Genomic DNA, 25379 nt, shown 5'->3' with positions numbered 1-25379 from the left:
ACACCGCGCATGCCTACGTGCAGCGAATGTAGGATACAGGTCTTGAATTGCAGGATCCGTGCGTAGCGCCTTTGCAGGCGAGACAGTCGTTTGAAGATATGCATGTATACCTAATTGGCGGTGACCTAGTCCTGAGTGCAATTTGGAAGTATGTAAAGTTACTTATCATGGTTTCTGCCATGGATGTGATAAATCAAGGCTTCAAGGGGCTCCTTAGAAACAGCACGTCGGTCCAACAGCTTGGAAGCAACACTCAGAAGAAAAGGCTGCGGGATATGGGTAGGATCTGTCCATTCCTGCAGCCATGAAGTATTCCCCTTCGTCACATACATATCTACAAATAACTCAAGGATCTGAGCCGATTCGGCGATGTTTTGGTATGCATAATCCAACACTGCCCTGCCAGGGTACCACCTGTGTCCGTCTCGCGCTGCGGAACGGCTCTTCTCGATAATCGCATCGATGACGGTGTCTTGGAACAAAGTGTCCAAGATCTTGTCGCCCAGAGTATAGGCCTTGGCCAGGTCCAAGTATTCGGAGTTTTCGATTGCACCCGGTTCATCACAAAACACCGGCAGTGTGCCGTAGTAGAGCCAGTGGATGTAAAGCGCAACTTTCTTCGGTTCATCGTTCGGAAGTTGGACGGTGCGCTGTGCGGACTCCTTCCATTCCCCTGCCAGAGCCTTGTCGAAGAACGGGGAAGAGGAACGAACCAAGCCTTCATAGACGCCGTAGACCCTTTGGTCATCTCCTACCACTATCTCAATGGTCCTCCTCTGAAATCTGGGTCTGGATTAGCATTCAATGAAGCAACTATATTCTTAGCACTCACTTGTTGACAGAGTCTCTGGGGGCTCGAACAGACTTTGAAGCCATCGTCTCTGAGCTTGGTCATATGGTCTTTTCGCCTTTTGCGGACTTGAGTCAGGATGTGATGTGACTCGATCTTTGGATGGCACAAAGACCAACAGATAACAGCCATCCCCAATCCCAGCCATGCATGTCATTTCATCCTCATTCTCGGTATTGACTGCAACAGGGGATTGAAGATTTTTACCCCGCACCAGGAAGGGGGGTCGACCGTGGCTGGCTGCATGTGACGGTTCAGGTACGTCAAAGTGGCTCTCTTGCGCATTGTCATTCTTGTAGTCAAGTGAGTTAAGGGGCAGAGCCACAGAACGCCTCTGGTCTGGTCTAGAAGAGACTGAATGCTCTGGTGACAATGCTTTCGAGCCTGCACATACCAAGGAGACTTGATAGGAACGCTTCTACTCTGCGTTACATTTAAATGCTGTCTGGTCATTTGCTGTCCACTTTTTCTGTTCGAACCACGTCTCATTTTAGTCCTGTCGGGGCTATTTCCGGAATAATAGAAATTGGCAAATGAAAAGGAATCTGTTTTTGTACAGCTGGCAAGTTTCTTCTTTGCATCGAAAAAAACCTCGGGCTTCTTGAAAAAGGGGATTGACTTGAACATTGCCCTATCGGCATATTCACCTTTTCACCTACATGTGCATTACTTGGAAAGCTACCAACAAAAGTCATTGAAACATGGAAGAAGTCTATGATAGCTCTCATCGTGACTCACCCTAGCTTTCTTCGGCTCTTACATCATGCCCATTAGCTAACAAGACAACCACCAAGCTATCAAATATACGTCCCCTGCACCTCAACTTCAGCCCGAACCTGCTTTTTTTCCCGGTTGTCGACCCCCAACCACAGCAAGTCCGGCCGACTGTAATGTCCGTGGACATCCAGCATAGCCTTGACCTTCTTTATTTCGTCGAGATCAATGTCTGCGATGACGAGCCCTTCTTCCTCCTCGCCCAAATCCTGCGTCAACTTACGCCCATCGGGCCCAATGATGCAGGCGCAGCCGCCGCCGCCGATATGGTACAGCTTGCCGTCGCCGAGCTTCATCCGCTCGATGCCGGCCTGGGTGTAGAACGAGGAGGCCAAGACCACGAAGCAGTTGCCTTCGATAGCGTGAGTGGTGGAGAGATTGTGGGCGCCTATCATTCCCGTCACGGTTAGCCATTTTCTTCCTCCCTTTTCACTTGCACCCAACAGACATCAACGTATCCTCCCTCAACTACAACACAAAGACGGGGGTGGACTAACCTTCACGACACTGCGACCACAGCGCACTCCCCGCCGGAAACGAATCATAGTGATTCATGGGCGGCCACGCCGCGACATGGATCTGCTCGCCCTGCGAGTAGGTGTGGTACCGCAGCAAGGGCTGCGAGTGCTCCCAGCACGACAACGCCCCGATGCGACCCACGCCAGCCTCCTCGACGACATTCATCAGCGACGCGCCGCTGCCCTCGCCGTAGATGGTGCGCTCGACGTGCGTGGGCTTGACCTTCCGGCGGTGCATGCGGATGGCTCCGTCGCGGCCGATCAGCGTCTGCGACAGGTACAGCGAGTCGTTGTCGTTCTCCGAGTACCCCAGGCACACGGCGATGTGGTGCGCCGCGGCGCAGTCCTGGATGCTGCGCATCTCCGGGGAGTCGCGGCGCAGGCTGTGCTTCATGTACTCGGTCACCATTTCGAAGTCGATGGGACGTTGCCTGTGTTTTGGGGGTTAGATTTAGGTCGGGTTTGAAATGAGATGAGTGGATGCTTTTTACCAGATCCAACCCGGGTACTGAGGAATCCAAACCTCCGGAAACGCGATCAAAGCACATCCCTTGTTGGCTGCCTCGATTATCAGGTCGCATGTCTTTTGGACGGCCGCGGGGAGGTCGAAGTAGCAGCCTTCGGCTTGCACGGCGGCGACGCGTACCGTGTGCGGAGAGCCGGGTTTGGTGGCTGGCGGGGAGGAAGGGGCTTGCGAGGGGGATGCCATTGGAACAGTGGGGAGCTGATGTCTGTTGCTTTGGATCTCTGCTTGTCTGGAGGATGCTGGACATCTGCAAACAGGTGGTCGCACGGACTTGATATAAACATGGTCCTTCGATCTAGGATGAAGTCAGGCCTTGGCGCTTCGAAAAGAGAGTTGGAGTCTCCAATCTGACTTCGATATCCTTTCCTATATCACACAGAATAACAAGCGCGCTTATCTCAGAAGGTGGGTTATAGTGCGTGTTATCTGTGACCAAAAGGTGATTCTGACAATATTGAATTATTCATGCTTTTCCCTCAATCTCTGGTTTTAGAGCTGGGGTTCCCGACTGGGGGGGCGCAATGAGGGACACGGCGTCGTTTTTTTGTGGGGCTATTCATTTGATTTACCCCACGGACGCTCAAGAGCCTTTTTCTCCCGTAATATCATTTGTATGGTCAAGAAAGCTTCTCCGTGTGGTGCTAACAGACTTTAGGTGTGACTGGTATGAAGGGAGGGAGGGAGGAGATGCAAATTCATTCATCGGCTTGGTAAGAACCGTGGCTCTATGATTACCATCCATGATCTCCCGGTAAGGGTATACTACAGTCTTTGGCTAGAATTCGTTGAGCGCAGCGGAGGACGTTTGGAGGCTATGAGGTCAATTGCGACACTGCTCCGTACTCCGACCAAGGCGCGCTTGGCGCGAGATTGAGAAGAGGTACTATCCCATGAGCATCATCCAGTTGAAATGGCGATATCATCAGTAGTCGGTAACGCGAAAGAGCCAACAAAACATGGCTTCTGCGTCTTGGCATCAGTAGCCTGCCTGTGCCCTAACCATGGAATCAAGACCGGCAACCAGCCGCAACAGCCTGGGAAGAAGGATACCTAGCTACTCAGCTGAAGAGTATTCATGATATCATTCACTCCCTGGGAAATGGTGGGATTGATGTCATGCAGTAAGGGCTGATGTGCGGTATCCTGCGGCCCGCATGCGGGAATGCATATGAGCTGTGACGGCATCGTGATATTGTCAGCTTAGTTGTCTATAGTCCCCTATGTCTGCAAGACATATATCTATAGACCTATATATATCCCCTCTATCCAAAATTCAAAATAAATCATAGCACACCAGCGTCAAGTCAAGCGACTCAGATTTCTCCATCTTAGCTCTACTTACCTCTCCAGAAAGCGAGCTTTCACTCCCCCTTACGCAAACATCATTTGTTCCTTCGCGATAACAATAGCTCGTGAACTCCATGGCTCCTGTCGTCCCTGAAACCTGCAAGGCTGTCGTCCTGGACGGCACGCACGCCCCGTGGTCCCTGCGGGACGTGCCCGTCAAGCTACCGGCCGAGGGCGAGATTCTGATCAAATCTCTGGCGTGTGGTGTCTGCCACAGTGTACGTGATTCTATACCCTACCCGAAGCCTTCAAGTTATGAGCAAAAAGGGTCTTGACTATGTGGACCGCTAGGACGTGGCAACCCAAAACGGCGAGTTTGACTTCATGTACTGTACCTCTTCCCCCCTCGGTAACCTGCCACACAAGACCAACCCTAACTTTCGTCATTAGCACCAAGTACCCTATCATCGCCGGCCACGAGGTCATCGGCGAGGTCGTCGCCCTCGGACTCAACGTGAAAGACTGGAAGATCGGGGATCGAGCTGGCGGCGCCTGGCATGGGGGCAACGACGGTCATTGCAAGGCTTGTGCCCGGGGCACCCCCCAGATCTGCTCGAATCTAGAAGTCAACGGTGTCACGCGCGATGGAGGATGTACATGCTACCGCTCCTTCCTAGTCTTTGTGTGAATACTAATATATGCTCTCAAGTCTCCGAGTACTGCACGCTCCGCGCCGACGCGGCCATCCGCGTGCCCACGGACATGGACCCAGTCAAAACAGCGCCGCTCCTCTGCGCCGGCATCACGGCGTTCAATGGTATCCGCAAATTCCACATTCCGCAGGGCGACACGGTGGCCATTTGTGGCATCGGCGGCCTGGGCCATCTGGCCATCCAATTCGCACGCAAGATGGGCTATCGCACTGTCGCCGTTTCCGGGACGAAGGACAAACGCGACGCTGCGTTGGCGCTAGGGGCGCACCAATTCGTTCACACGGGGTCGGAAGATCCTGTGCAGGCGCTGAAGCAGGATGGAGAGGGGGCTTCGTTGGTTATGATGTTTTGCAATGATCCGGAGATGTGAGTTCCCTTTCTCCGCTACTCTGCTCAAGGCGCTGTTCTTCCCTGTCAGAGCATGAATATGTATCGAACGGGTTCTGGACTGTGCCAAAGGCTAATTGGACTTTATTCTTTTGTAGGGTCAAGAAAATGACCGCTGCCCTTGCCCCCGGAGGTTCGATCCTCCTAATCGCGCGTGAGTGTATCCGTCCATTGTTAGGGTTGAAATGATGCGATGCTGATTCAGTCCTCTTCTACTCCATATAGCGGTAAATGGCGTAACGTTGGACTTCACCGAGCTGATAGTCGTTGGCAAAAACGTTCGCACTTGGTCCTCCGGGTTTGCGCCGGAGACCCGCGAGGCGCTGGACTTTGCCAGCCATCTGGGCGTGGAGTGTCAGACGCAGGAGTTTGCGCTTCGTGATATTGACAAAGCCTTTAACGCGATGAACAACCGCACCATTCGCTTTCGTCCGGTGATTAATTTTGCTTTGTAGATGGCTTGCTATTATCATCATATTCTTTCTCTCTTGGTTCCTGCTCGTTTGTTGCCTTCGGTCTGTGATTTTGGGGTCGGGGCTTTGTGATGCTACGGGCCGGAGTTGCAATGTTACCTAGGAGGTTGAGCCAAGAATTGAATTATGATATCCATGATCTGAATATTGCGTGGGTATTGCGAAGCAAAACTGGGGTGTGTCTAGGATTTCCAATCTGTAAGCGCTCGTGGAAATCAATGGCGTTGATGTGTTCAAGTGTTCATGAGGTCATAGGATATCAGGGCTGTGTTGGAGACTCCAACTCCCGATTCCAAGTTATATTTCAAGCCTCTCCACCGCCTCTTTCCACACCGTAGGCAGAAGAGGTTCCAATTTTCCGTGCAACATCAGGTCCAAAGCATGTCATCATCATCGTCATCATCCACAGAACTACCGACCGTCACCAGCGGCTGGGAGCTGCACGGCACCAGCCGCGGCGGCGATGGCAGCGAGGCGCTGGTATGGAATGACTCCCTGCCGTTACCAGCCATAGGGCCCACAGACGTCCTAGTACGCCTGCACGCCTGGGCGATCAACTACCCGGACATCTCGATCGCAAACGGCACCTTTCCCTGGTCATACCCAGAAGACGGAGAGACCAAGGTCCCCGGGACAGACGGGGCTGGGGAGGTGATCGAAGTAGGCTCGCACGTGCAGGAGCTGCAGCGCCACGACCGCGTCGTGGTGGTCTACTACCCCAAGTTCCTGCACGGAGCGGCCCCAACCCTCGATCAGATGCAGCAAGACCTGGGAATCTTCCGGCGCCACGCCGTCCTCCCCGCTCAAGCCCTAATCCGCATGCCCGCCAACCTCACCTACGCCGAGGCCGCCACCCTCCCTTGCTCGGCGCTGACCGCCTGGAACGCCCTGCACGGCCTCACCCCGCTCAAGGCAGGGGATGCAGTCCTCACGCAGGGCACGGGCGGCGTCGCGCTGTTTGCCGTCCGCTTCGCCCTCGCTGCCGGCGCGACTGTTATCGCCACCACTTCCTCGGATGACAAGGCGTGTCGGCTGAGGGAGATGGGCGTGCAGCATGTCCTCAACTACCGCGAGGATCCGGAGTGGGGCGAGAGTGCGCGGCGGTTGACGCGTGAGGGACTGGGTTGTCAGCGAGTTATCGAGGTCGGCGGCCCGCAGACCATCGCGCAGTCATTCCGGTGCGTCGCCCGCGGCGGCGAGATTGATGTCATAGGGTTTCTCGGGGGCCAGGATGGGAATGGAAGGCCCTCGTTCCTGGAGCCGCTGCTGCGGGCGTGTGTGGTGCGCGGGATCGAGGTCGGCAACCGCATCCAATTCGAGGAGATGAACCGCGCCATCGAGGCGCTCGATCTCCGGCCTGTCGTGGATGAGCGGGTCTTTGGGTTCGGCGAGTTGAGGGAGGCGTATGCGCATGTCTGGAATCGGCGGATGTTTGGGAAGGTGGTGCTGGCTGATCAGGTGGAGGAGTAGTTGAGGCATAGTCTTATCCCTGGACCACGGGGTCTTACTCGATCCTGGAGACGCAATGTACACAGCACATGATCCTGAGCCAGAGCTAGATCCACATGCAGAGCTGCTTGAGTTGGCCGCTGCGAAGGTTGCTGTTGGGCAGTATCCGCGCTGATAGGTATGAGCACACAATGGAGCATAGACGGTATGACATGTCTCAGAGATCTGCTCCTGAGCCCTCTTAGTTGTTAATAATACTATTCAATGCTCGTTGGATGCAGTTCGTCATTGAACAACGTCACTGCCTCCGAGACCATGCATAGTCACGTGCCGTAGCCCCAGCATATAAAAGCAAGCCCAGCATTCTCCCAGCACCAGCTTAGCAGAACATCCCGTCTCCATCAAGCCCTAAAACCACCCCATCCTCCGCCATGACCTTTAGCCACCTCTGCCATAACAAACCAAACCGCTCCATCTCCCATGATCCCAACAAAACTCAGAGTTGGCAACTTGGACCCGGTTCCAACTCGCCTCATTATCGCAGCCCGACACCGACGCATGGGCATCCTACTTCCAACCCCTAGTCCACGACATAAGCCACTGCCGAACAGTCTGGGGTCGCGTCAAGGACAGCACGAGGCCTGAAGGATTAGTGGTAACGTGTGCGTCATCGCCCTGTGGCATCCTCTCTTACCTAGTTGAGCCAGGTGTTCTTGCTCCCTCATTTTTACCTTTACTTCACGACTTGACTTACCGGTTTCCCCGATTGAGTTGTATCTGGTCGTCGTCAGTACTAGGATATTGTGCTGTCTGCACCCTGTGTTAAGAAGGGTCCGAATGCGATGAAAGAATCTAATCGCACAATAAAATATATATGCTGTCATCTGCGCACGGGGGATTAACCCTACTACTGGACAAGGTCGAACACCGCGAGAGTAAAAGCCCTACCTTTTGATAGGACACTACTGGGCGGTGTTACTTTCTCTAGTCTAGGTGAATAGCATTCTAGACTGATCAAGTACAACAGCCGCAGCCCTGACGCGTAGTCTAAGTTCAAATCAAGCAGAAGTAGATAAGATCTTCCAATCAAATGCAAAGAAGAGCCAACCGGCAGAGGCCGGACTATCGGTCTCCCGCCCATAGCTTGCTTAGTGCTTATGTCTTATGGGCGTTACGACTGTCGCTTTTATACTTATACTTTGGCTTTCCCATCCCGCTTCTTCTCGGGAGCAAGAGTCTGTCCCACTACTGCATAGTGGCGTAGATCGAAAGTCTCCAAGGTCCGGCCGTCAAAGCTTTATCGCAAAGCTGAGTGTCGCAGCTTGAACCAGATCGAACTACCAATCGACGGGCCACCACACTCTGACTGCACCTGCATAAGTCAAGCAATTTCATTTTTGCTGAAGCCTTCTGATATGTACACGGTACGCTCGGCAAGTTAGCGCCCTGGGTCCTGGTGACCGTGGCCGCGACAGGTGGCCGGAATAAGCCCCCTGCACGGCACTTCACATATCACTGGGCACCCCTGATCCAATTCTCTGTTTTCCCAAGAGAACACTAACCCTCACCAGTTCCCAGCTCTTCTCTGGCCAACATTCAGAAAGCTTTCATCTTTGGTTACAAGACACCTTCTCACTACCAAGGTACCATCGTCCCATCGTAAACATTCCGACCCGTGGCATTCTCCCACCCGGGGACCAATACCTTGAGAAATTGCCCGTTGATCTCTCCATTTGGTCGGAACAGAATCTCCAACGATGCCTTGGCCCCTTGCTCGGGCGTCAGGTCGGCGATGTCTCCGCTGCCGAGATCGGTTTTCATCCACTAGACACAGTAGTATCTTGTATTAGTGGAGATGGATACAGATCTAGATGTGGGGGGGGGAGCGGGAGCACGTACACCAGGGGCAATGGCCACAAAGGCGAAGTCGTCCTTCTCATGGTCCAGGGCATACTGCACGGTGAGCGCGTGCAGGGCGAACTTGGAGATCTTGTACGCTGGGGCGGGGACGTCGCGCGACGCGCGAGCTAGGGTAATGGAGGCAAGGGAGGTTATGCTGCAGTATTTTAGAAAGAAGATACGGTTCCGGGGGATGAGTAGTGATGTGTTACAGGTTCGCCACCTTCTTGAGGGAACCGCGTTGCAGGAGTGGTAGCACGGCCTGTGTGGTGTAGTGGACACCGGGGACGTTGATGGTGAAGCTCTCTGCAAGATGATCCCTTGAGTGGGTGGTGTGAGTACATACTGAGGTTAGAGGACTAAGATATACAAAAACCTACATTAATTTCACCCCATCGCCGACGTCCTGGCAGACTCCGGCATTGTTGATCAAGATATCCAGTCCCTTGCCGCTAAGCTGCTTCTCGACCTCGGCTGCAGCGTTCCGGATGGATAACTCGTCTGTAACGTCGAGTTGGACCACGGGGACTCGTCCTGCTGAGGCAGTGGCAAGCTCGCTCAAGGGCGTTGAGTCTCCTCGTGCGGTAGCATAGATTTTGCTAATCTCTGTTGCTGGGCGGGAGGAGAGTTCGTGCACGAGCGCAAGACCGAAGCCATACTTGGGCTGTCTGTTGTAAATCAGGCAGCATGTACTCCTATGTGAGCTTCAAGTTGACCTCATTTGATTCTAATGTAATCACATTACACTAGGCCACACGACTCACAATACTTCCCATAGTCTATGAGTCGTCAAATTGCTCCCTAGTCTATGTACAGTATGTCTGGATGAGCCCTAGCGCCGGCTGGCACGATCCTAATGATAAGTTGCAGTAGCTGCAAGTCTTGGACGCACCCGGGCGGACCTAGTTGAGATTACACGCAGTCAGATGCGATACCCAAGCTCGACTGTACAAAAGGTTCCGAAGTTAAATGCAAGTTATCACGCATAAGTAGTCCAGCATCTTCTAAAATACCACCACACACCCAACTAAGTATACCACGTCGGCGCCGGCAGCTCCCCCAACAAGATATACCGCCCCAGCTCCCGATTCTTATACGCGACGGGATCATGCAGTGTGTGTGTCCGAATATCCCGCCAGAACCGATCGAGCCCGACCTTCAGTGAGGTGGCCCTCGCCCCCGTTACCTCGAAGATGCCATTGGTGACCCGCAGCCCCACGTCCGTGGTGACGACCTTTACGCTGGCGATCCACTCGGCCACCTCGCCGCGTTCCTCCGCCGCCAGCGCCGGCCGGTCCGCGCCGTAGTGCGCATACAACCCAGCGAGCTGCTCACCCGCGCGATCGGCCAGCGCTTCCGTGGCACGCAGATGCGCGAAGAAGTTCCCGTACCGCTCTAGAATATAGAACTCGTCGGTGGCAGAGGTCTTGTTGTCGCCGCCGAAGGGCCAGGCGCGCGTGTGGGCGGTGGTGTATTTGGCGGCGAAGTCCAGGGCGCCTAGGGCGATGCCCAGATAGAAGTTGCTGAAGACTAGTTGGATTCTATGGGAGGTTAGCCTTGCTCATGGACAATACTGGTAAGGTAGGGGGGTCTTACGTGGGTAGCAGCAAGCTGGCGAAGGGGACGCCGAGCACATCTTGCCGTGGTTGCTTGGTGGAGGCGTCCCAGCCCAGCGCGTCGGTCCACGGGGCGCGGACGTTCTCGATCTTCACGCCTCCGGACTCGGTCAGACGCAGACCGATGTTTTGCCAGTTGTGCGCGAATTGGATCCCGGGCTGTCGGGTCTCCACGAGGGCGAAGATGTGTTGGTCTGTGCCCTCGAGGACGCCTTCGAGCACGGTGAGATCGGAGACCACACCCCCCGTGTTGAAGAATTTGGCGCCGTTGAAGACGATGTGCTCCCCGTCAGAGGTGATCTTGAGGTCGCTGTCGCGCGGATTAACCGCTCCACCGACAAAGTAGTTGTTGGTGATGATCAGCTCGTGCGTGCGCTCGATTTGGTCGGGGGTGCCGACTACATTGGCGGTGGTGGACCAGAGGAGATGGTAGCCGAGCAGCATGCCGATGGAACTGGGGAAATGTGAGCTGCGGTGAAAGAAGGTATGCAGGAAGTGCGATGTGGGAAGCTCACCCATCTGCCTTGGCCACTTCTCGGATGGCTTTGTACCCTACTTCCCACGACTGCTCACCTCCTCCGTACTTCTTAGGACCCAGTAGCTTCAGCAGTCCGGAATGCTTCAGCAGAGCCACCTCGGCTCGGGGCGATTTGTTCTCCTGGTCCCTTTGTGCGGCATCCCGAGAGAGTACTCCGGCCACCTCCCGTGCTCTGCTGATCCAGCCTTCTGCTGTGGTAGGAAGTGAGGACCACTGGTCTTGATAGGCGCTGTAGATAGTGGGATCCGTCGCTGGAACGCGCGCTTGCGCCATGGTGGATGTTCACGGTGTGTGAATGCGGTGGTAGTGCTCCTGCTTGTAATCTACAAGTCACCAGTCTTGGATGTATAGTCACTCGAGGACACAGCAGAGAGCATTTATACACATCTTCACGGATTGCTCATATGGCATGAGTATGGCGTAGCAAAGACAATTGGTGATCCGCACATGTCGATCCCAAGGTGATTGCCGGGAGTTGAGCGATTCGTCAATCCCGGAAATGATGTCGTAATTGGCCCCAAGTTTGGGATACACCCAAAACTGCCTGCAGTGCTCTGGCGATAGGAGTGTGGGGGATTCGCAAGACCCCACATGCTACTTGTTGCAAAGAACCGTGCGATCGGAGACTGCGATTGCGTGACGGGCCGCAATTCAGGGCCCGGTGGGTCCGAGGTTCTCGGCCGAGATGCCTCCCTCCACACTGGTCATGGAGTCCGAAGCTCATGAGATGAATTTAATTTTGGTTTCTGATGCGAAAGGGGATATATTGAAACAAATGCACTGGGACCAGAAAAGATCCAGATTCCGAATGCCACTTCCACATCCATCTTGCGGCGTGCCTGGGCCATCCCGCAACATGTTTTCACATCATAGCTGCTCCATACTTCCCATCAAGCCCGACAGCTCAGCCTTATGCTTGCGCGCTATCAAAGTCTTACCGGTCGCCGGCTCTATCGAGTCAATATTTCTAGCGCACTTGGCAGCAAGATTGCTCGACGAAGCGGCGCGCCAGGAAAGACGGAGACACGCGGAGATGGGGCTGAAGTACGGACAATCGCGGGATTAAATCGCACGTTGGCGATAAGAAAGAGGGAGCACCTGCGTAGGAGAGGTCGGAGCTCAAATAAGAGGACATTTCGAGCACAACCGTGCAGGCGACGGCGACAGCGTAGCGTATCTTTGACCCTGCAGCATCCAATGACTTAGAGTCGGATGAATACCGTTGCAGAAGTGGCTGCCACGGATGCACGACAGTATTGAAGCGGTCATCGACTTAGTGGCCTCGAGAACGGCGTATGCTATATTGCCCCATAAGACAGTTCGGAGACCAACTTGCTCGTGAGCGAAAGCCGTCAATAGTAAAGCAGCATGGCTACTTTCGTGGCCAGCATCGCGGACCTGGATATGACCAGCCATGTACACTGTGAAATACCTGCAGTAAGTCTACTGCGGAAGTAACATTTCAGTACATTCGATCAGCGGGTCGACTTACCAAATATGCGGACTACGTATAGGCTAGGATATAGAAGCTGGGTGAGATCTTAGACACATGAGAATGAAGACCCATTGCATAATGCGTGCCGATTAGGCTGGAAATGGACACAAGATTGGCAATTGTCTAGCCCGCCTAGCAGCGGTATCAGCATCAAGGAACTAACCATGGGTCTCGGGTATAAACCGACCGGAGCAACAACAAGCGCATAGTCCTCTCCGACAAGACTCTTGGAAAATGAATATTGTGTATTCATCCGACTGGCAGCGGCAACATCTAGAATGCATAGCACGATACACAGTCCTAGAGCCAGAGGCCGGTGTGACTGCGACGACGCCTACTCATTCACGGTCGGATAACGAGGGTCATGAACAGATGTTGAAGCCCATTCTGAGAGAACAAGCAGAAGGAAATCGAGTGGCCGGCGAGGGTCGCTGTAGGACGCATTTATATCCCTTCAACGGGCACAGAGGTGGGCTGAGCGCTGGCCCCCATTGTGCGAGGACATTGCCATGCAATGTGCTATGCTGACGGGGCGTGCTATCATGCATACACCCACGTGTGTGAAGTCTTCCTTGTAATTCTAGCCCCAAATTCTTGCGGGGGAATGGTGATTTCTAGAACTTCGCCCCCCACTGGGAGAGCACGGTCGATGCTTGGCACTGGGTAGAGCTTGGATTATATACTTCATCCACAGGCTGTTTGTTGTGGTCTGACATGGCTGTGTGTATGATGACTGATACACTCAGCATCACCCCAAGAACATGGGCAGCAGGACAGCGTACATACCTGGATTACACAATTATTGATGTAGATGCGTTGTGGTTGTTGTGGTAGTGAACTTCATACTGGCATAATGATACACACCCGCGCTATACCCGAACTGGCAGGGCGGTTATCGATAAGTGCAAACAGGACATACGGCTGAGTCAGCTGCTGACTGGCCAGTGGCGGGGCAAAAAAAAATACCGAGTCCGATCCTGCGTCAACTCCCAATCTCCAACACTCCAACTCTTCATTTTGGTGCATTTGCGGTTTGCGTCCGGAGGTCAAGATGTCGATGGATTTGGATGCGCCAGTTCCCATGTTGGGGCTGCAGGACCAGCCCCCGGTCGCTGCGACGTGAGTCTTACCGCCAGCCTGGTTTGGCCGGAATTTCGCTCATATTTCCTAGGATTCTGTGCTGCAACTGCGGTGCCCCCATCGATGGAACCACTTCTGCTGGTGCTATGTGCCAGGACTGTCTGAAACTGAACGTCGACGTCACCCAAGGGTAAGTTCGGATTTTACTTTGGTATCGGGTTCGCAGACGGAACTCATGCTGATTTACTCCGAAATCTAGCATCCAGCGCGAATCGACCCTCCTCTGCTGCAAAGACTGCGAGCGGTGGCTCCAGCCCCCCAACCAGTGGGTGGTTGCGACCCTCGAGTCCAAGGAACTCCTCGCCCTCTGTCTGCGTCGCCTTCGTGGCTTGTCGAAAGTCCGCATCATCGACGCCAACTTTATCTGGACCGAACCCCATTCGAAGCGCATCAAGGTCAACATCACAATTCAGCAGGAGGCCTTCCAGGGCACGATTATCCAACAGTCATTTGAGGTGGAATACGTGGTGGCCGGCCAGCAGTGTCCTGGTATGTCTTGCAACCACTTTCGCTCCAGTTCGACTCAGGCTTGCGTCAATCAGGCTCGCTAACATCACTGCAGATTGCCAGAAGAGTTTCACGCCCAACACGTGGCGAGCTGCAGTCCAGGTCCGACAGAAGGTCCCTCACAAGCGTACCTTCCTTCACCTGGAGCAGTTGATCCTGAAGAACGACGCTCACAAGGATACGGTCAATATCAAGGAGGCCAAAGATGGTATCGATTTCTACTTTGCGCAGCGGAACCACGCCGAGAAGATGGTCGACTTCCTTGCCTCTGTGGTACCGTGCAAGATGCAGAAGTCCCAGGAGCTCATTTCCATGGATGTTCACACCAGCACCAAGTCCTACAAGCATACCTTCTCGATTGAGTTGATCCCCATCTGCAAAGACGATCTCGTCGCATTGCCGCTCAAGCTTGCCCGCCAACTTGGAAACATCGCCCCCCTCACCCTCTGTCACCGCGTCGGAAACAATGTGAATTTCTTGGATCCGACTACTCTGCAAACGGCCGACGTTCAAACCGGCGTGTACTGGCGGTCGCCGTTCAAGAACCTCGCCGACGTCACCCAGTTGAAGGAGTTCATCATTCTGGATATCGAGCTTACCGGCCAGTCGAATGGCCGTTTCCACCTTGCCGAGGCCACTGTGGCCCGCGCCTCGGACCTTGGCTCCAACAACACCACCTACTTCTGCCGCACACACCTTGGCGGTATCCTGCACCCCGGTGACTCCGTTCTCGGCTACCACCTGAGCGGCACCATCTTCAACGACGACAACTTCGACGCGATCGAGCAGAGCCACCAGTACGGATCGACGATCCCGGACGTCGTGCTCGTCAAGAAGTTCTACGCCCGCAAGAAGAAGCCCAAGAGCCGCAACTGGCGCCTCAAGCGCATGGCCCGCGAGTACGAGGAGGAGGCCCTCGCCAGCGCTGGCCAGCAGAGCCGCAAGAAGGAGCAGGAAGCCAACCGCCTGGAGGAGGACTTTGAGATGTTCTTGCGCGATGTCGAAGAGGACGAGGAGCTCCGCCAGACCCTGGATCTGTACAAGGTCCGGAAGCAGCCCCAACCGGCCGATGCTATGGATGAGGAAGAGGACAACGAGAGCGAGGATGAGACGCCGCAGATCAACATGGACGAGCTGCTTGACGACTTTGATGAGCTGAATATGGATGATGATTGAGCTTTCTGCGAGTAATATCCCTGATGATCACGGCTGGTGTTTATATTCTACTTTTCTGAGGGGTTCATGTCGATAAAGAAAAGTTTTATTACCCCCTTGTTGTTTTTCTTTAAATCCAGGTTTCATAGCATCCATGCATTTCACCCTTTCATCTTGGCCACGAATATAGATGTTCACAATGACAGGTCTTGCGTAGTTTTGCTAATCCTCTCGCTTTCTGGTCAGATTGACCCATCGCAATGTTGCAGCTGGCTTGGTGGGGACCGGGAAGGGACCAACCAATTCAAACAAACAAGCCAAACTTGCCGAAAATAGCCATGGCCAAATGGCCCCACCGCAGCTTATCGCCGATCGGGCTATCTTACCGCGGCGATGATATCCAACTCATCTCCAATTTGATGCTTGGCCCGGTCAATAAATCCCTCATGTGGCTTGTCTAATTCGTTGCCTTGCCTTCGAGAAGTCGGTGGAATCTTCCGACATGTCGTCAACCATAGTCAACAAACGAGACCACGGCCAGTCTCGCTGAAGGTCCATCATGCTCTCTGCTCATTCGCATAAAGAGCCGGACATGGTATTCACTCCGTATGCTTCGAATACCGTGATGTCAGAAAGCAGGCAAAAGTCACGATAAGGCAATGCATCGATCCATCTGGCTGACTGTGGTCGGTGCAAACGCATGATACTCAGTACGTACTTCACGCACAGCTTATCGGGCCAATCAACGAGGCCCCTTGCCTCTCCGGTCCAAATCATCCAAATCATCCAGTTCGTTTCAAACACCAGGGAACGGCACATGCCCCTAAGTTTGGCGGTTCTAGCATGTAACATGCGATCGACCCAATGTTTTGCTGGAGCCAATTGACTGCCAAGGGCCCGGAACAGTCACCTGTGCAGCCCTGGTGATGCAATTCCCGGATGCCAAGCAGGATCGCCCGGGTTTATTTGATCGCCGTCCGCCCTGCGGCTTGTCCATCTTCCCTCTTTGTCTGCCTGGCTTTTATGTCTGACTGCAGAAAAGGACCGTCACTCGGATGGTGCCAGCATGCATGCATGCTGATAAGCCGGGTGTGATGTCTCTTGTCGGCCTTGTGTTCGGAGTCTAAGTCTATATAGCCTGGCACACCTCCGAAAGTCCCCGCGTGGAAGGTCTTCTAGGCCCTCTGTTTCGCCGTTCTCGACACCCGCAGAAAAGCAGTGTCGTTAGACTGTAGGCGTGGAAATGCATTCACATTCGAATCTATTGAACTCCCTCACGTTCTTGCTCGCGACAATAGGGGCTCAGCCCGGAAGTGCCTATGTCGCGCAAACCCCTCTGACGGGCGACACCTGCACGCAAACGACCGTGGCCATCCTGTAAGCCGATTGGCATTAGAGTTTGGAAGATTGTTCGTCAACACTAACTGGCTCAGGGGAGGTGGGATGGCCGGGGTGGCTGCAGCGGTATGTGGGTGTTGAGTAGCCCCCCCCCCGCCCCGCCGTGCTCAACCAACTAACCCGAGCAGCAAGCCTTGACCAATGCATCCGTCGCCGACTTTGTTCTGGTGGAATCGCGCGAGACTCTGGGAGGTCGGGTGTGGCATACGGACTTTGGGAAGGATAAGGACGGGAACCCGTACGTGGTGGAGTTCGGGGCCAACTGGGTATTTTCCCCGTATTCGACACAGTTTAAGGCTGAGCTTTAAAACTGACTGCGCCCCACCATATTAGCTACAAGGATTGGGTTCGGCTGATACTGGTACGTCGCCAGTACCTCCCTTCTACTAGACTTCAACAACAGACTGACCATTGCGACAGTAAATCCTGTCTGGGCTTTAGTATGTGTCGTGACTCTGTATACACTGAACCACGCTAACCGACAGGCTAAAAAACACCATCTGCGCAACACCTACTCCAACTACAGCTCGCTCCGAACGTACAACGAGACCGGCGAAGCCGACTATCAATATCTCCTCGACGAATATGCTCGAGTCTACGAAATTGCCGCGCGCGACGCCGGCCGGATCCTGATGGAGAACCTGCAAGACCAAACCGCCCGCACGGGGCTTGCCCTGGCAGGGTGGCGCCCTCGCAAGAACGACATGGCCGCCCAGGCAGTTGAATGGTGGAACTGGGGTATGATCCGCTGGAAACTTCGCCAATCCGTCATAGGAAGAGCCCCCACCGAGGCAGACAGGGCATACTCCCCCCCTTTGCTTCCCTTCCAGTGACCCCCAAACCCAAGGGAGCCCGGCTGTGGACTAACATGTGTGCTGTGTGCGACATCTAGATTGGGAGGATGCCTCCCCCCCGGAGACGAGCTCCTTCGTATTCGGGATGGCCGGCGAGAACCTGACCTTCAACCAGTTTGGCAAGGCGAACCACTTCGTCCTGGACCGGCGCGGCTACAGCACCATCATCGAGCAGGAAGCCGCCGCGATATTCCGCCACCGCCGCAACAAACCCAGCCCGCGTCTCCGACTCAACACCCACGTCACCACCATCGACCACTCCCCCATAGGCGTCACCATCCACACCGCCGACGGCGCCTGCATCGAAGCCGCCTACGCGATCTGCACCTTCTCGCTGGGGGTCCTGCAAAACCACGCCGTGAGCTTCCGCCCGCCGCTGCCGCGGTGGAAGCAGACCGCGATCGAGAAATTCAACATGGGCACCTACACCAAGATCTTCCTGCAATTCCCCCATACCTTCTGGCCCACGGACACCCAGTTCTTCCTGTACGCCTCCCCGACCACGCGGGGCTACTACCCGATCTTCCAATCCCTCTCCTCGCCCACCTTCCTCCCGGACTCTCATATCTTGGTCGTCACCGTCGTCGACGAACAAGCCTACCGCGTCGAGCGCCAATCCACCGCCCAAACCACCGCCGAGATCTTGGAGGTGCTCCGCGAGATGTTCCCCACCACCCCCATCCCGCACCCGACGGACGTCTCCTACCCGCGCTGGTCGCAGGAGCCCTGGGCTTACGGGAGCTACTCCAACTGGCCGGCGGGGACGACCCTCGAGATGCACCAGAACTTGCGGGCCAATGCGGGCCGCCTGTGGTTCGCGGGCGAGGCGACCAGCGCCCCGTACTTTGGGTTCTTGCATGGCGCGTGGTTCGAGGGGCGGGAGGCGGGCGCGCATGTGGCGGCGTTGCTGCAGGGACGGTGTATGGAGTTGCGGGGAAGTGGGCATGAGGGTCGGGAGAACTGTGGGGAGCGGATGCATTACGAGCCGTTGAATGGGACGACCCCGCTGGAGGCGTATAGTATGGTCAATGGGTGGCCGGTGAGTAGTACGGACTGGTAGGGGTAACACCCCCCTTGGTAGCGATAGGATTCGGCAATGCATAAAGCGTGAAGCGTGAAGCGTGAGACCCGGTCGCTTGGGGCTGTAGATGGTGGGGCAGGAATATTACCTACTACCTCGTGAGGTAGTAGCCTCGGAAGTACTTAGTTGGGGTTGAGGGAAATGCTGTGGCGGATACACTCGTGAGTAGTCCGATGTGTGAGGGGGCAGAGATGCATCCATGTGAATAGAGACGGTGCACAGGGAGATGCGGGTCGGTTGTTCTTGCGGGTCGCGTATGGGAGTGAACTTGAGTTAGGGATGGGATTCGGGCTCTGGAATATAAAAGACATCTAAAGGATCACAGTGATTGAAGCATGACATACAGTGACTGCCTTGATTCATGCTGCGACCTTTCATACAATATTTGATCTCATTTGTTCGACACTGGAATCACCGATATAGCCGGCCCGAAGGCTATGCAGTACTCTCATAAAGAGCATCTGCTAAAGACACTGGTTCTTTCTCGAGAAGTGGTGACATATTCTGAGTCAGAACTGCTATCTTTCAAGATTCTTTTTCATACCGTTTATATTTGGGCTTGACAACCATACTCCAGCATCAGCTGATTATCAACCTGTTCGTACTATTTTGGTAGGTGTCTATGAGCAATAGTGTACCACCGCCGGGTGCGGAATGCCAGACGTCTGCCTACAGATAGACCCTTGTTGCACCAATGGACAGTACTTGCATTCCAGACTGCGTCGCCGACTTCGAATTGCCCTCAGAAGGGGATCCATCAGATTCGCACCCGCCTGCCTACCTATCTAAGGCCGAATATCGGAGAGATGCGTGTTCACTATATCAGTCAGATACAGATAGAGAGCCGCAAGGAGAAGAGAGACGATTACCACACCGGCGGTATACACCGACCTGGGAGGCCGCATCTGTCCGTGGGAGGACCGCAAGCACCACTCGAGCGCCTCGACCAACTCGGAGCCCCAGGGGTGGGAGCTCGGGAGGATTTCCAGATCCTGGGTCTCGTGCGGCGAGCCAGGCAGGACTTTCATTTCCACATTAACCCTAAGAATGGGACAGGGACTGTCAGCATGGACCAATCCACCCATCGCCATCTAAACAAGGCTGACTCGTAGAATGAAGGAAGGAAACTCACCCCTCGCGCATCAACAGCGTCGCGAACAACAACTGCCTCCGCCGCAACAGACTCTCCGCAAAGGTCAACAGATACGTGTCCGGCATCGCCTCAAGCGCCGTCCACATGCCCATCCCATGGTGACCCGGCTCAACACGGTAGACATTCAGCAACGCGTGATAGAAATCATATCCAGCTGCATTCCCCCTCCCCACCTCCGTTACTTCAGTTTCTCTTGCCCGTTCCTTCCCCTTCCCCTTCCCGCCCCCCTCCCCGGGATCCCGCTCCATAACCCTACTCCCCACCCCAAACGCCTCCCCGACCTCCTCCCACCGGTCCAAAAGCGGCATCCAGGGGTTACAGACCACCAGCCCCTGCACCTTGATCACCCTCTCGGACCTGGTCTCCACCTCCCGCCGGCCGGCGACATTGCTGCGCGCAAACCAGGCCACCCACGCCGCCAGCGCCGCCCCGGCGTCCTCCCCGCCCACAACCACCCGCGTGGGGTCCCCGTTCAGCCATGCGATGCGCCGCTCCAGCCAGCTGAACACCTCCCACGCGTCCTCGAAGGGGTCCGGGAAACTCACATGCGTCGTCTTGCGGTAGTCCGCGCTGACTACGATGATGGGGCGGCACTTGGCGTAGAGGGATGCCACGAGCCGCGCACAGGTCGCGTCTTCGCTGTCCAGCGTGCCGGTGAAGAAGCCCCCGCCGTGGAAGTAGAGGTAGACGGGCAGGTGGAGCGGGGTGTAGCCTTGGGGTTTGGGGGCGTAGACCCGGGCGGTTAGGGGGAGGGCCGTTGGGTGGCTGTGCGGGCTGGTGGTGGTGGATTGGGAGGACAGCTGGATGGGGCGGTGGATGTGGTGCGTTTGGATTGTGACTTTGCTGTGGAGGTCTGTGGTGGTTGTGATGGTGTTAGATTTTGGGCTGGATGGGTTGCCGGGTGGGGGTGGGGGGAATGAAGGACTTGCTCTCGCGCTCCATCGCTGCTTGGGATACGGCCTCGCGGGCGAGGTTCTGTTGTTGTTGGATGTCCAGGAGATGGAGTTTGCTGGGTGGGGATTGCGGCGGCTGTAGGATGGAGGGTGGTTTGGGGGTGGAAATGCTGGCTGCTGGGGCTTCATCATTTGAAGGTGGAATGGGTGTTTTCATTTCGACGCGTTTATCAGCGAGGTCGTCGTCTTTGATGTCTAGCATCTTGCTCGCAGAGTGATAAATCTTCTGGAATATGAATGATGAGAAGAGGCTAGATGAGTGGTTGAGTGGACAGTATCAACTCTGAAGAGATATCGTGGTAGCTGGCAGTCACCTGAAACATGGAGTTGTGTAGATGCTACTTTCCACCGCTGAACACTGAGATAGGTGGCAGGTGTCTGCTAGACCTAAGTGTTGTGGTAAGTATGGATCTTTGTGTGTGGTACGCGACTGCCCTTTGTGTGTGATTCGACACCGGTCTTTGTCCGGCCTGTTTACTGGAACGACCTATGAGACTCATGGGCTGCCATGCCATAAAGACCGCCGAATGTTAGTCGGAATCTGGCTGATAAAGAAGCTTGTGGATTGATGAGCATACTGGCCAGCAACCCTACTGTTGATAGCGGGGTGAGTGCAGCTCCAAGAGGACCATTAATTTCTGTTTCCACATTCATAGTACCAAACATATTACACGTTGCTACTTGTGTCTAGGGAGTAAGTCCTCAGCTCCTGTGTCACTTTGCGCTTTCTTAGTCTGATGAGCAACGGTTGCTGTCTACTTTTGAGATGTACAGAACTGTGTGCGCCTTCCAATAATCAGCTATCACTGTTCCACCATCTCTACCTACTTATAGCCAAGGAAAAAGCACCAGAACCGTGCTAATGGAATTGTGATTGAGCATAAAGTCCTAGATCCATATACATTCTACTCTGTCTCCTCTCATCGAACCCAAGCCCATATAAGTATCAACGACAGCGGATATGCGGCTGAATCGATCATCCGAAGATAGGGTTCTTGACGTCAGAACGGCGACTTCGTTCCTGAGGCCGAAATATCCGAGTGTAACCATCTCACCCATTTGACTTCCCGAGGTTATCGCAGAAGCACTGACGCTCAAACCTGCTGACCGAAACTCAGTGCCGAAATTAGATTCTAGGGGCAGGTCATGGGGTCGGTTGAATGGCAAACCAGAGACTAACGCTCAGACTAGGTGTGCAGAACACATCCACAGCAAGCAGCCACTGTGGTATCCGTCTAGTAGGCAAAGTACTCCCAGAATAGAGATCTTCGACACGTCAGGTGTAGAGTAGCCAGTTAAGCCAGAATTCCATTAATCGTCATGCAAGGAACGATGCATACTACTGCGATTCAAATGTACAAGCAAGCAAGCAATAATACAAGAGCCATGCATCCGCTAACCGTGAGAACGCTTTCAACTCAACCCTCTCCCCAAAATCAAACCAAATTGCCCCGCAGAGCCTGCTCCCGCTCAATCGCCTCGAACAGCGACTTGAAGTTCCCGGCCCCGAACCCGGAGAAATTGTGCCGCTGGATGATCTCGATGAACACCGTCGGACGGTCCATGAGATGCTGTTGCACGTCAGTCACCCACACCCCTCGTAATCATCCCAGGGTGGATAGGAAAGCCTACCTTCGTAAACAACTGCAACAAATACCCCCCCTCATCGAAATCAATCAAGATGTCCAGCTTGCGGATCTCGTCAAAGTCCTCGTGCAGCACCAGGCCCGCCTTCTTCAGCCGGATCTTGATGTCCTCGTAGTAGGTGTCGGGCACCTTGATGAACTCGACCCCGCGCGCCTTGAGGTTGGTGATGGCCGCGAGGATGTCGTCCGTCAGCAGCGCGATGTGCTGCACCCCCGCCCCGTTGTAGAAGTCCACGTACTCCTCGATCTGCGACTGCTTCTTGCCCTTGGCCGGCTCGTTGATGGGCATCTTGACGACTTCGTTGGGCGAGGCCATGACGATGCTTTTGAGGGCGGAGAACTCGCTGTGTTTGAGGGAGGTTAGCAGGTTGGGTCATAGGCTGGGGAGGGGGATGCACGCACGTGCAGATGTCTTTGTCGTCGACGGACCAGAAGCGGTGGAAGCCGAGGGCGTTTTCGTAGCTAGATCGGTGTCAGTCTCGGTGTATCATTGGACAGGTTTCCTGTTTCATGATCATGATGGCTTGAAAAGGAGACATACTATTGGCAGATCTTGTCCATCTCGTCCCAATCCTGGTTTCCCACGCAGTGATCGATCCGTCGCAGATGCACCCCCGGCAGCAGAGCGGTGATCGGGTCGGCATCGCCCTTCTCCACGCGGTACCCCGGCAGGAAGACGCCGTGGTACTCGCCCCGCTCGATCAGGGTGTGTGTCGTCTGTCCGTACGTCTGGATGGTGGCCACGCGCACCCGACCGTCAGCGTCCTCGAGGGGCCGCGGGCCCGAGACGGCTTTGGCGCCGTTGGCCACCGCGGCGTTGTAGACGGCATCGACCGAGTCCACCTCGAAGGCTACATCCTTGACGGCGTCACCGTGCTGCTCGAGGTGGGCGTGGATCTCGCGGAGGAGGTCTTGTTCTTCGGGGTCGAAGCGGGCGAGTTGGTCGAGGGAGCGCAGGGGGGAGGTCAGGATGAAGGTGATGTCGCCGTTGCGCACGACATGCGAGCAGATGGCGCGGCTGTTGGTCTCGAGGCCGCGGTAGGCAATCCGCTCAAAGCCCATGCGGGTGATGTAGAAGGAGGCGGCTTGTTTGGCGTTGCCGACGTACCAGTGCACATGGTCGTAGCCTTTGTAGCTGGCGAGGCTAGAGGTGCTTGTGGGTAGGGAGGGGGAGGTAGGAGGGGAGGTGGCGATTGGGGCCATGGCGTTGGATATGCTTATCTCTGTGATGGATGTCTAGAAGTGGTTGCTCAGGTAGATAGATAGGTAGGTAGGTTGATAGGAAATAGATAGAGGTGGTTGGGGAAGTGATATTGCTTGGTTGTGGTAAGAAAGGAACCCCGAGGCTTGCTGTTGGAGTTCTACGGATGGACAAAGGTGGGCTTATAACACTATCTAATGACGGATATCGCCATCTTCACTCTTGCTGCACGCGGATACTCTGATGATAACGAGGCCCGAGGGCTTGATGGTACAGAGTAAGAATCCAGTCTATTTCCCGGATAGGCAGGGAAGGGCTTCGGCTGCGGGCGGACAACTCCGGCTGGCGGCGGGTGTTTCAGCAAACATCCGGAATGAATGTCTCGGACGGTTAGACGCGCTTTTCTGACGCGGATTTGACTCTGCTCAGATGGCCCAGATAGCCCAGATAGCCCAGATATACTCCGGGCTATCTGCTCGTTCTCCTTGAAAGAGAGAAAGAGTGCTATCATAGAAAAAGCATCCTTCACCAGAAGTCACCTCCACCTTCACCTACCGGCACACAACCTCATACCTAAGTTGCTCTCCACAACTCAAGACTACGCAGACACACACGCTCACAATGACCACAATCGACCCCTGCAAACCATCCCTCACATCCAACGACTCAGCCGTCCTGCAAGCCCTCTTTGATGCAGAGTCCTCTCCCTCCTCCGCTCTCGCCATCGACGCGACCCTTCCCACATTACCAGCCCACCTCAACATCTCGCCAGAGAAGCATGAATCCCTCAAGTCAGCCGAGCTGGAGATCATCCGCTCGCTCCAACAACCAGAGCCCTCGCTCTCCACCGTCCAGAAAGCCATCACCAACCTGGACCTCCTCATCACCGACGCACCCACCTATCCCTCCGCCTACATGAACCGGGCCCAAGCCCGCCGTCTCCTGATCGACCTCACCCTTATCCCATCCTCCTCCTCGCCGCCCTCCTCGAGCATCCAAGATCCAGAGACAGACACAGACACAGACACAGACACCAAGCTCTTCGCACCCGTCAACCGAGCCCTCGCCTCCGCCCTCCTCGCCGACCTCACCCAGGCCATCCAGCTTGCCAGCCCACGCGCCCCCGTCGATCCCGTCTCCCCGGGCCAAGCACGCATCCTGGCAGACGCATACACACATCGGGGGTACCTCCTGTTGAAAGCCGCGAGATTCCGACACTCCCACGGAGAAGGCGGTCCGGAGCGGTTGGACGGGCTGGGGGCACAGCAGCTGGAGGAGATGGCGAGCGGGGATTTCTTCCTGGGGGGTCGGTTCGGGAGCAAGGTCGCGCAGCAGCTGGCGGTGCAGACGAATCCGTATGCGAAGATGTGTGGAGCGATTGTGAAGGAGGCGTTGCGGAAGGAGGTTGCGGCGGGGTCGGTGATGGATTGGTGAGGATCAGGCCATATTGCATTGAGGCTGAATCTCGGGGTCTATACTTCATGCATTATTGTAAATAGAACCAATGTGATCTCATTCTTCAGCTTATCATGCTATTGCTGTCCTTGAATTCGAGTATATGTAGAGTGAGACGCCGATTGAGCGAATTTGTTGAAGAAGACGCCGACCAAATCGAACAATCCGGATAGGCTGGGGGCTGTCCGGATCGGGGATAGTGCCAGACAAACCAGCCAAACAGACCAAACAGGGGAATCCCGAGATGACGTGATCGCCGAGACCGGCAATTGGCTCTTGGGGATTTAATGCTTACAGTTGACTTTCAGGTA

General features: G+C 55.0%; 11 protein-coding genes across 11 annotated transcripts; 5 read left to right on the top strand and 6 right to left on the bottom strand.

Annotated features, from left to right (window-relative positions):
• Positions 1-158: 158 nt before the first annotated feature.
• On the bottom strand, positions 159-876 carry BO95DRAFT_460790 (BTB/POZ domain-containing protein; the record flags this gene model as incomplete). Its single annotated transcript, XM_025588772.1, has 2 exons — positions 159-783; positions 833-876. 2 exons carry the CDS (start codon positions 874-876, stop codon positions 159-161), a joined length of 669 nt encoding a protein of 222 aa, XP_025445459.1.
• Positions 877-1647: 771 nt separating this feature from the next.
• BO95DRAFT_489453 (carbon-nitrogen hydrolase family protein) lies at positions 1648-2929 on the bottom strand (the record flags this gene model as incomplete). The annotated part of the gene is made up of 3 exons (XM_025590569.1): positions 2634-2929; positions 2122-2573; positions 1648-2012 (listed from the first exon to the last, which is right to left on the bottom strand). The coding sequence occupies exons 1-3, from the start codon at positions 2849-2851 to the stop codon at positions 1648-1650; spliced, it is 1035 nt and encodes a 344-aa protein (XP_025445458.1). The 5' UTR covers positions 2852-2929.
• Positions 2930-4089: 1160 nt separating this feature from the next.
• Positions 4090-5510, top strand: BO95DRAFT_429145 (alcohol dehydrogenase; the record flags this gene model as incomplete). The annotated part of the gene is made up of 6 exons (XM_025584880.1): positions 4090-4233; positions 4307-4341; positions 4406-4608; positions 4665-5034; positions 5154-5209; positions 5281-5510. The coding sequence occupies 6 exons, from the start codon at positions 4090-4092 to the stop codon at positions 5508-5510; spliced, it is 1038 nt and encodes a 345-aa protein (XP_025445457.1).
• Positions 5511-5884: 374 nt separating this feature from the next.
• Positions 5885-7018, top strand: BO95DRAFT_489449 (zinc-dependent alcohol dehydrogenase family protein). Its single transcript, XM_025590568.1, has one exon. The coding sequence runs from the start codon at positions 5910-5912 to the stop codon at positions 6996-6998; it is 1089 nt and encodes a 362-aa protein (XP_025445456.1). The 5' UTR covers positions 5885-5909; the 3' UTR covers positions 6999-7018.
• A 1594-nt stretch (positions 7019-8612) lies between these two features.
• Positions 8613-9597, bottom strand: BO95DRAFT_460786 (short chain dehydrogenase reductase; the record flags this gene model as incomplete). Its single annotated transcript, XM_025588771.1, has 5 exons — positions 8613-8801; positions 8877-9033; positions 9089-9196; positions 9257-9544; positions 9593-9597. 5 exons carry the CDS (start codon positions 9595-9597, stop codon positions 8613-8615), a joined length of 747 nt encoding a protein of 248 aa, XP_025445455.1.
• Positions 9598-9655: 58 nt separating this feature from the next.
• On the bottom strand, positions 9656-11303 carry BO95DRAFT_383137 (thermophilic desulfurizing enzyme family protein; the record flags this gene model as incomplete). The annotated part of the gene is made up of 3 exons (XM_025583409.1): positions 9656-10417; positions 10473-10946; positions 11008-11303. The coding sequence occupies 3 exons, from the start codon at positions 11301-11303 to the stop codon at positions 9904-9906; spliced, it is 1284 nt and encodes a 427-aa protein (XP_025445454.1). The 3' UTR covers positions 9656-9903.
• A 2216-nt stretch (positions 11304-13519) lies between these two features.
• BO95DRAFT_407547 (ribosome-binding protein NMD3) lies at positions 13520-15500 on the top strand. The gene is made up of 4 exons (XM_025584074.1): positions 13520-13644; positions 13697-13795; positions 13865-14154; positions 14228-15500. The coding sequence occupies exons 1-4, from the start codon at positions 13577-13579 to the stop codon at positions 15346-15348; spliced, it is 1578 nt and encodes a 525-aa protein (XP_025445453.1). The 5' UTR covers positions 13520-13576; the 3' UTR covers positions 15349-15500.
• An 875-nt stretch (positions 15501-16375) lies between these two features.
• BO95DRAFT_39472 (putative flavin containing polyamine oxidase) lies at positions 16376-18711 on the top strand. Its single transcript, XM_025583701.1, has 7 exons — positions 16376-16704; positions 16761-16791; positions 16854-16991; positions 17059-17086; positions 17146-17165; positions 17211-17463; positions 17618-18711. The coding sequence occupies exons 1-7, from the start codon at positions 16571-16573 to the stop codon at positions 18637-18639; spliced, it is 1626 nt and encodes a 541-aa protein (XP_025445452.1). The 5' UTR covers positions 16376-16570; the 3' UTR covers positions 18640-18711.
• Positions 18712-19445: 734 nt separating this feature from the next.
• Positions 19446-21432, bottom strand: BO95DRAFT_429140 (alpha/beta hydrolase; the record flags this gene model as incomplete). The annotated part of the gene is made up of 4 exons (XM_025584879.1): positions 19446-19701; positions 19793-20698; positions 20739-21017; positions 21245-21432. 4 exons carry the CDS (start codon positions 21430-21432, stop codon positions 19446-19448), a joined length of 1629 nt encoding a protein of 542 aa, XP_025445451.1.
• A 650-nt stretch (positions 21433-22082) lies between these two features.
• Positions 22083-23757, bottom strand: BO95DRAFT_512049 (4-hydroxyphenylpyruvate dioxygenase family protein). Its single transcript, XM_025591492.1, has 4 exons — positions 22954-23757; positions 22815-22874; positions 22399-22756; positions 22083-22337 (listed from the first exon to the last, which is right to left on the bottom strand). The coding sequence occupies exons 1-4, from the start codon at positions 23613-23615 to the stop codon at positions 22203-22205; spliced, it is 1215 nt and encodes a 404-aa protein (XP_025445450.1). The 5' UTR covers positions 23616-23757; the 3' UTR covers positions 22083-22202.
• A 126-nt stretch (positions 23758-23883) lies between these two features.
• Positions 23884-25180, top strand: hmgX. Its single transcript, XM_025585856.1, has one exon. It carries the CDS (start codon positions 24235-24237, stop codon positions 25045-25047), a length of 813 nt encoding a protein of 270 aa, XP_025445449.1. The 5' UTR covers positions 23884-24234; the 3' UTR covers positions 25048-25180.
• Positions 25181-25379: the final 199 nt, after the last annotated feature.

The sequence above is a fragment of the Aspergillus brunneoviolaceus genome, assembly GCF_003184695.1.
Source record: "Aspergillus brunneoviolaceus CBS 621.78 unplaced genomic scaffold BO95scaffold_12, whole genome shotgun sequence".
NCBI classification, from domain to species: domain Eukaryota; kingdom Fungi; phylum Ascomycota; class Eurotiomycetes; order Eurotiales; family Aspergillaceae; genus Aspergillus; species Aspergillus brunneoviolaceus.
Note: the sequence above shows the minus strand (reverse complement) of the source record. Positions and strands in the feature narration are given on the sequence as shown.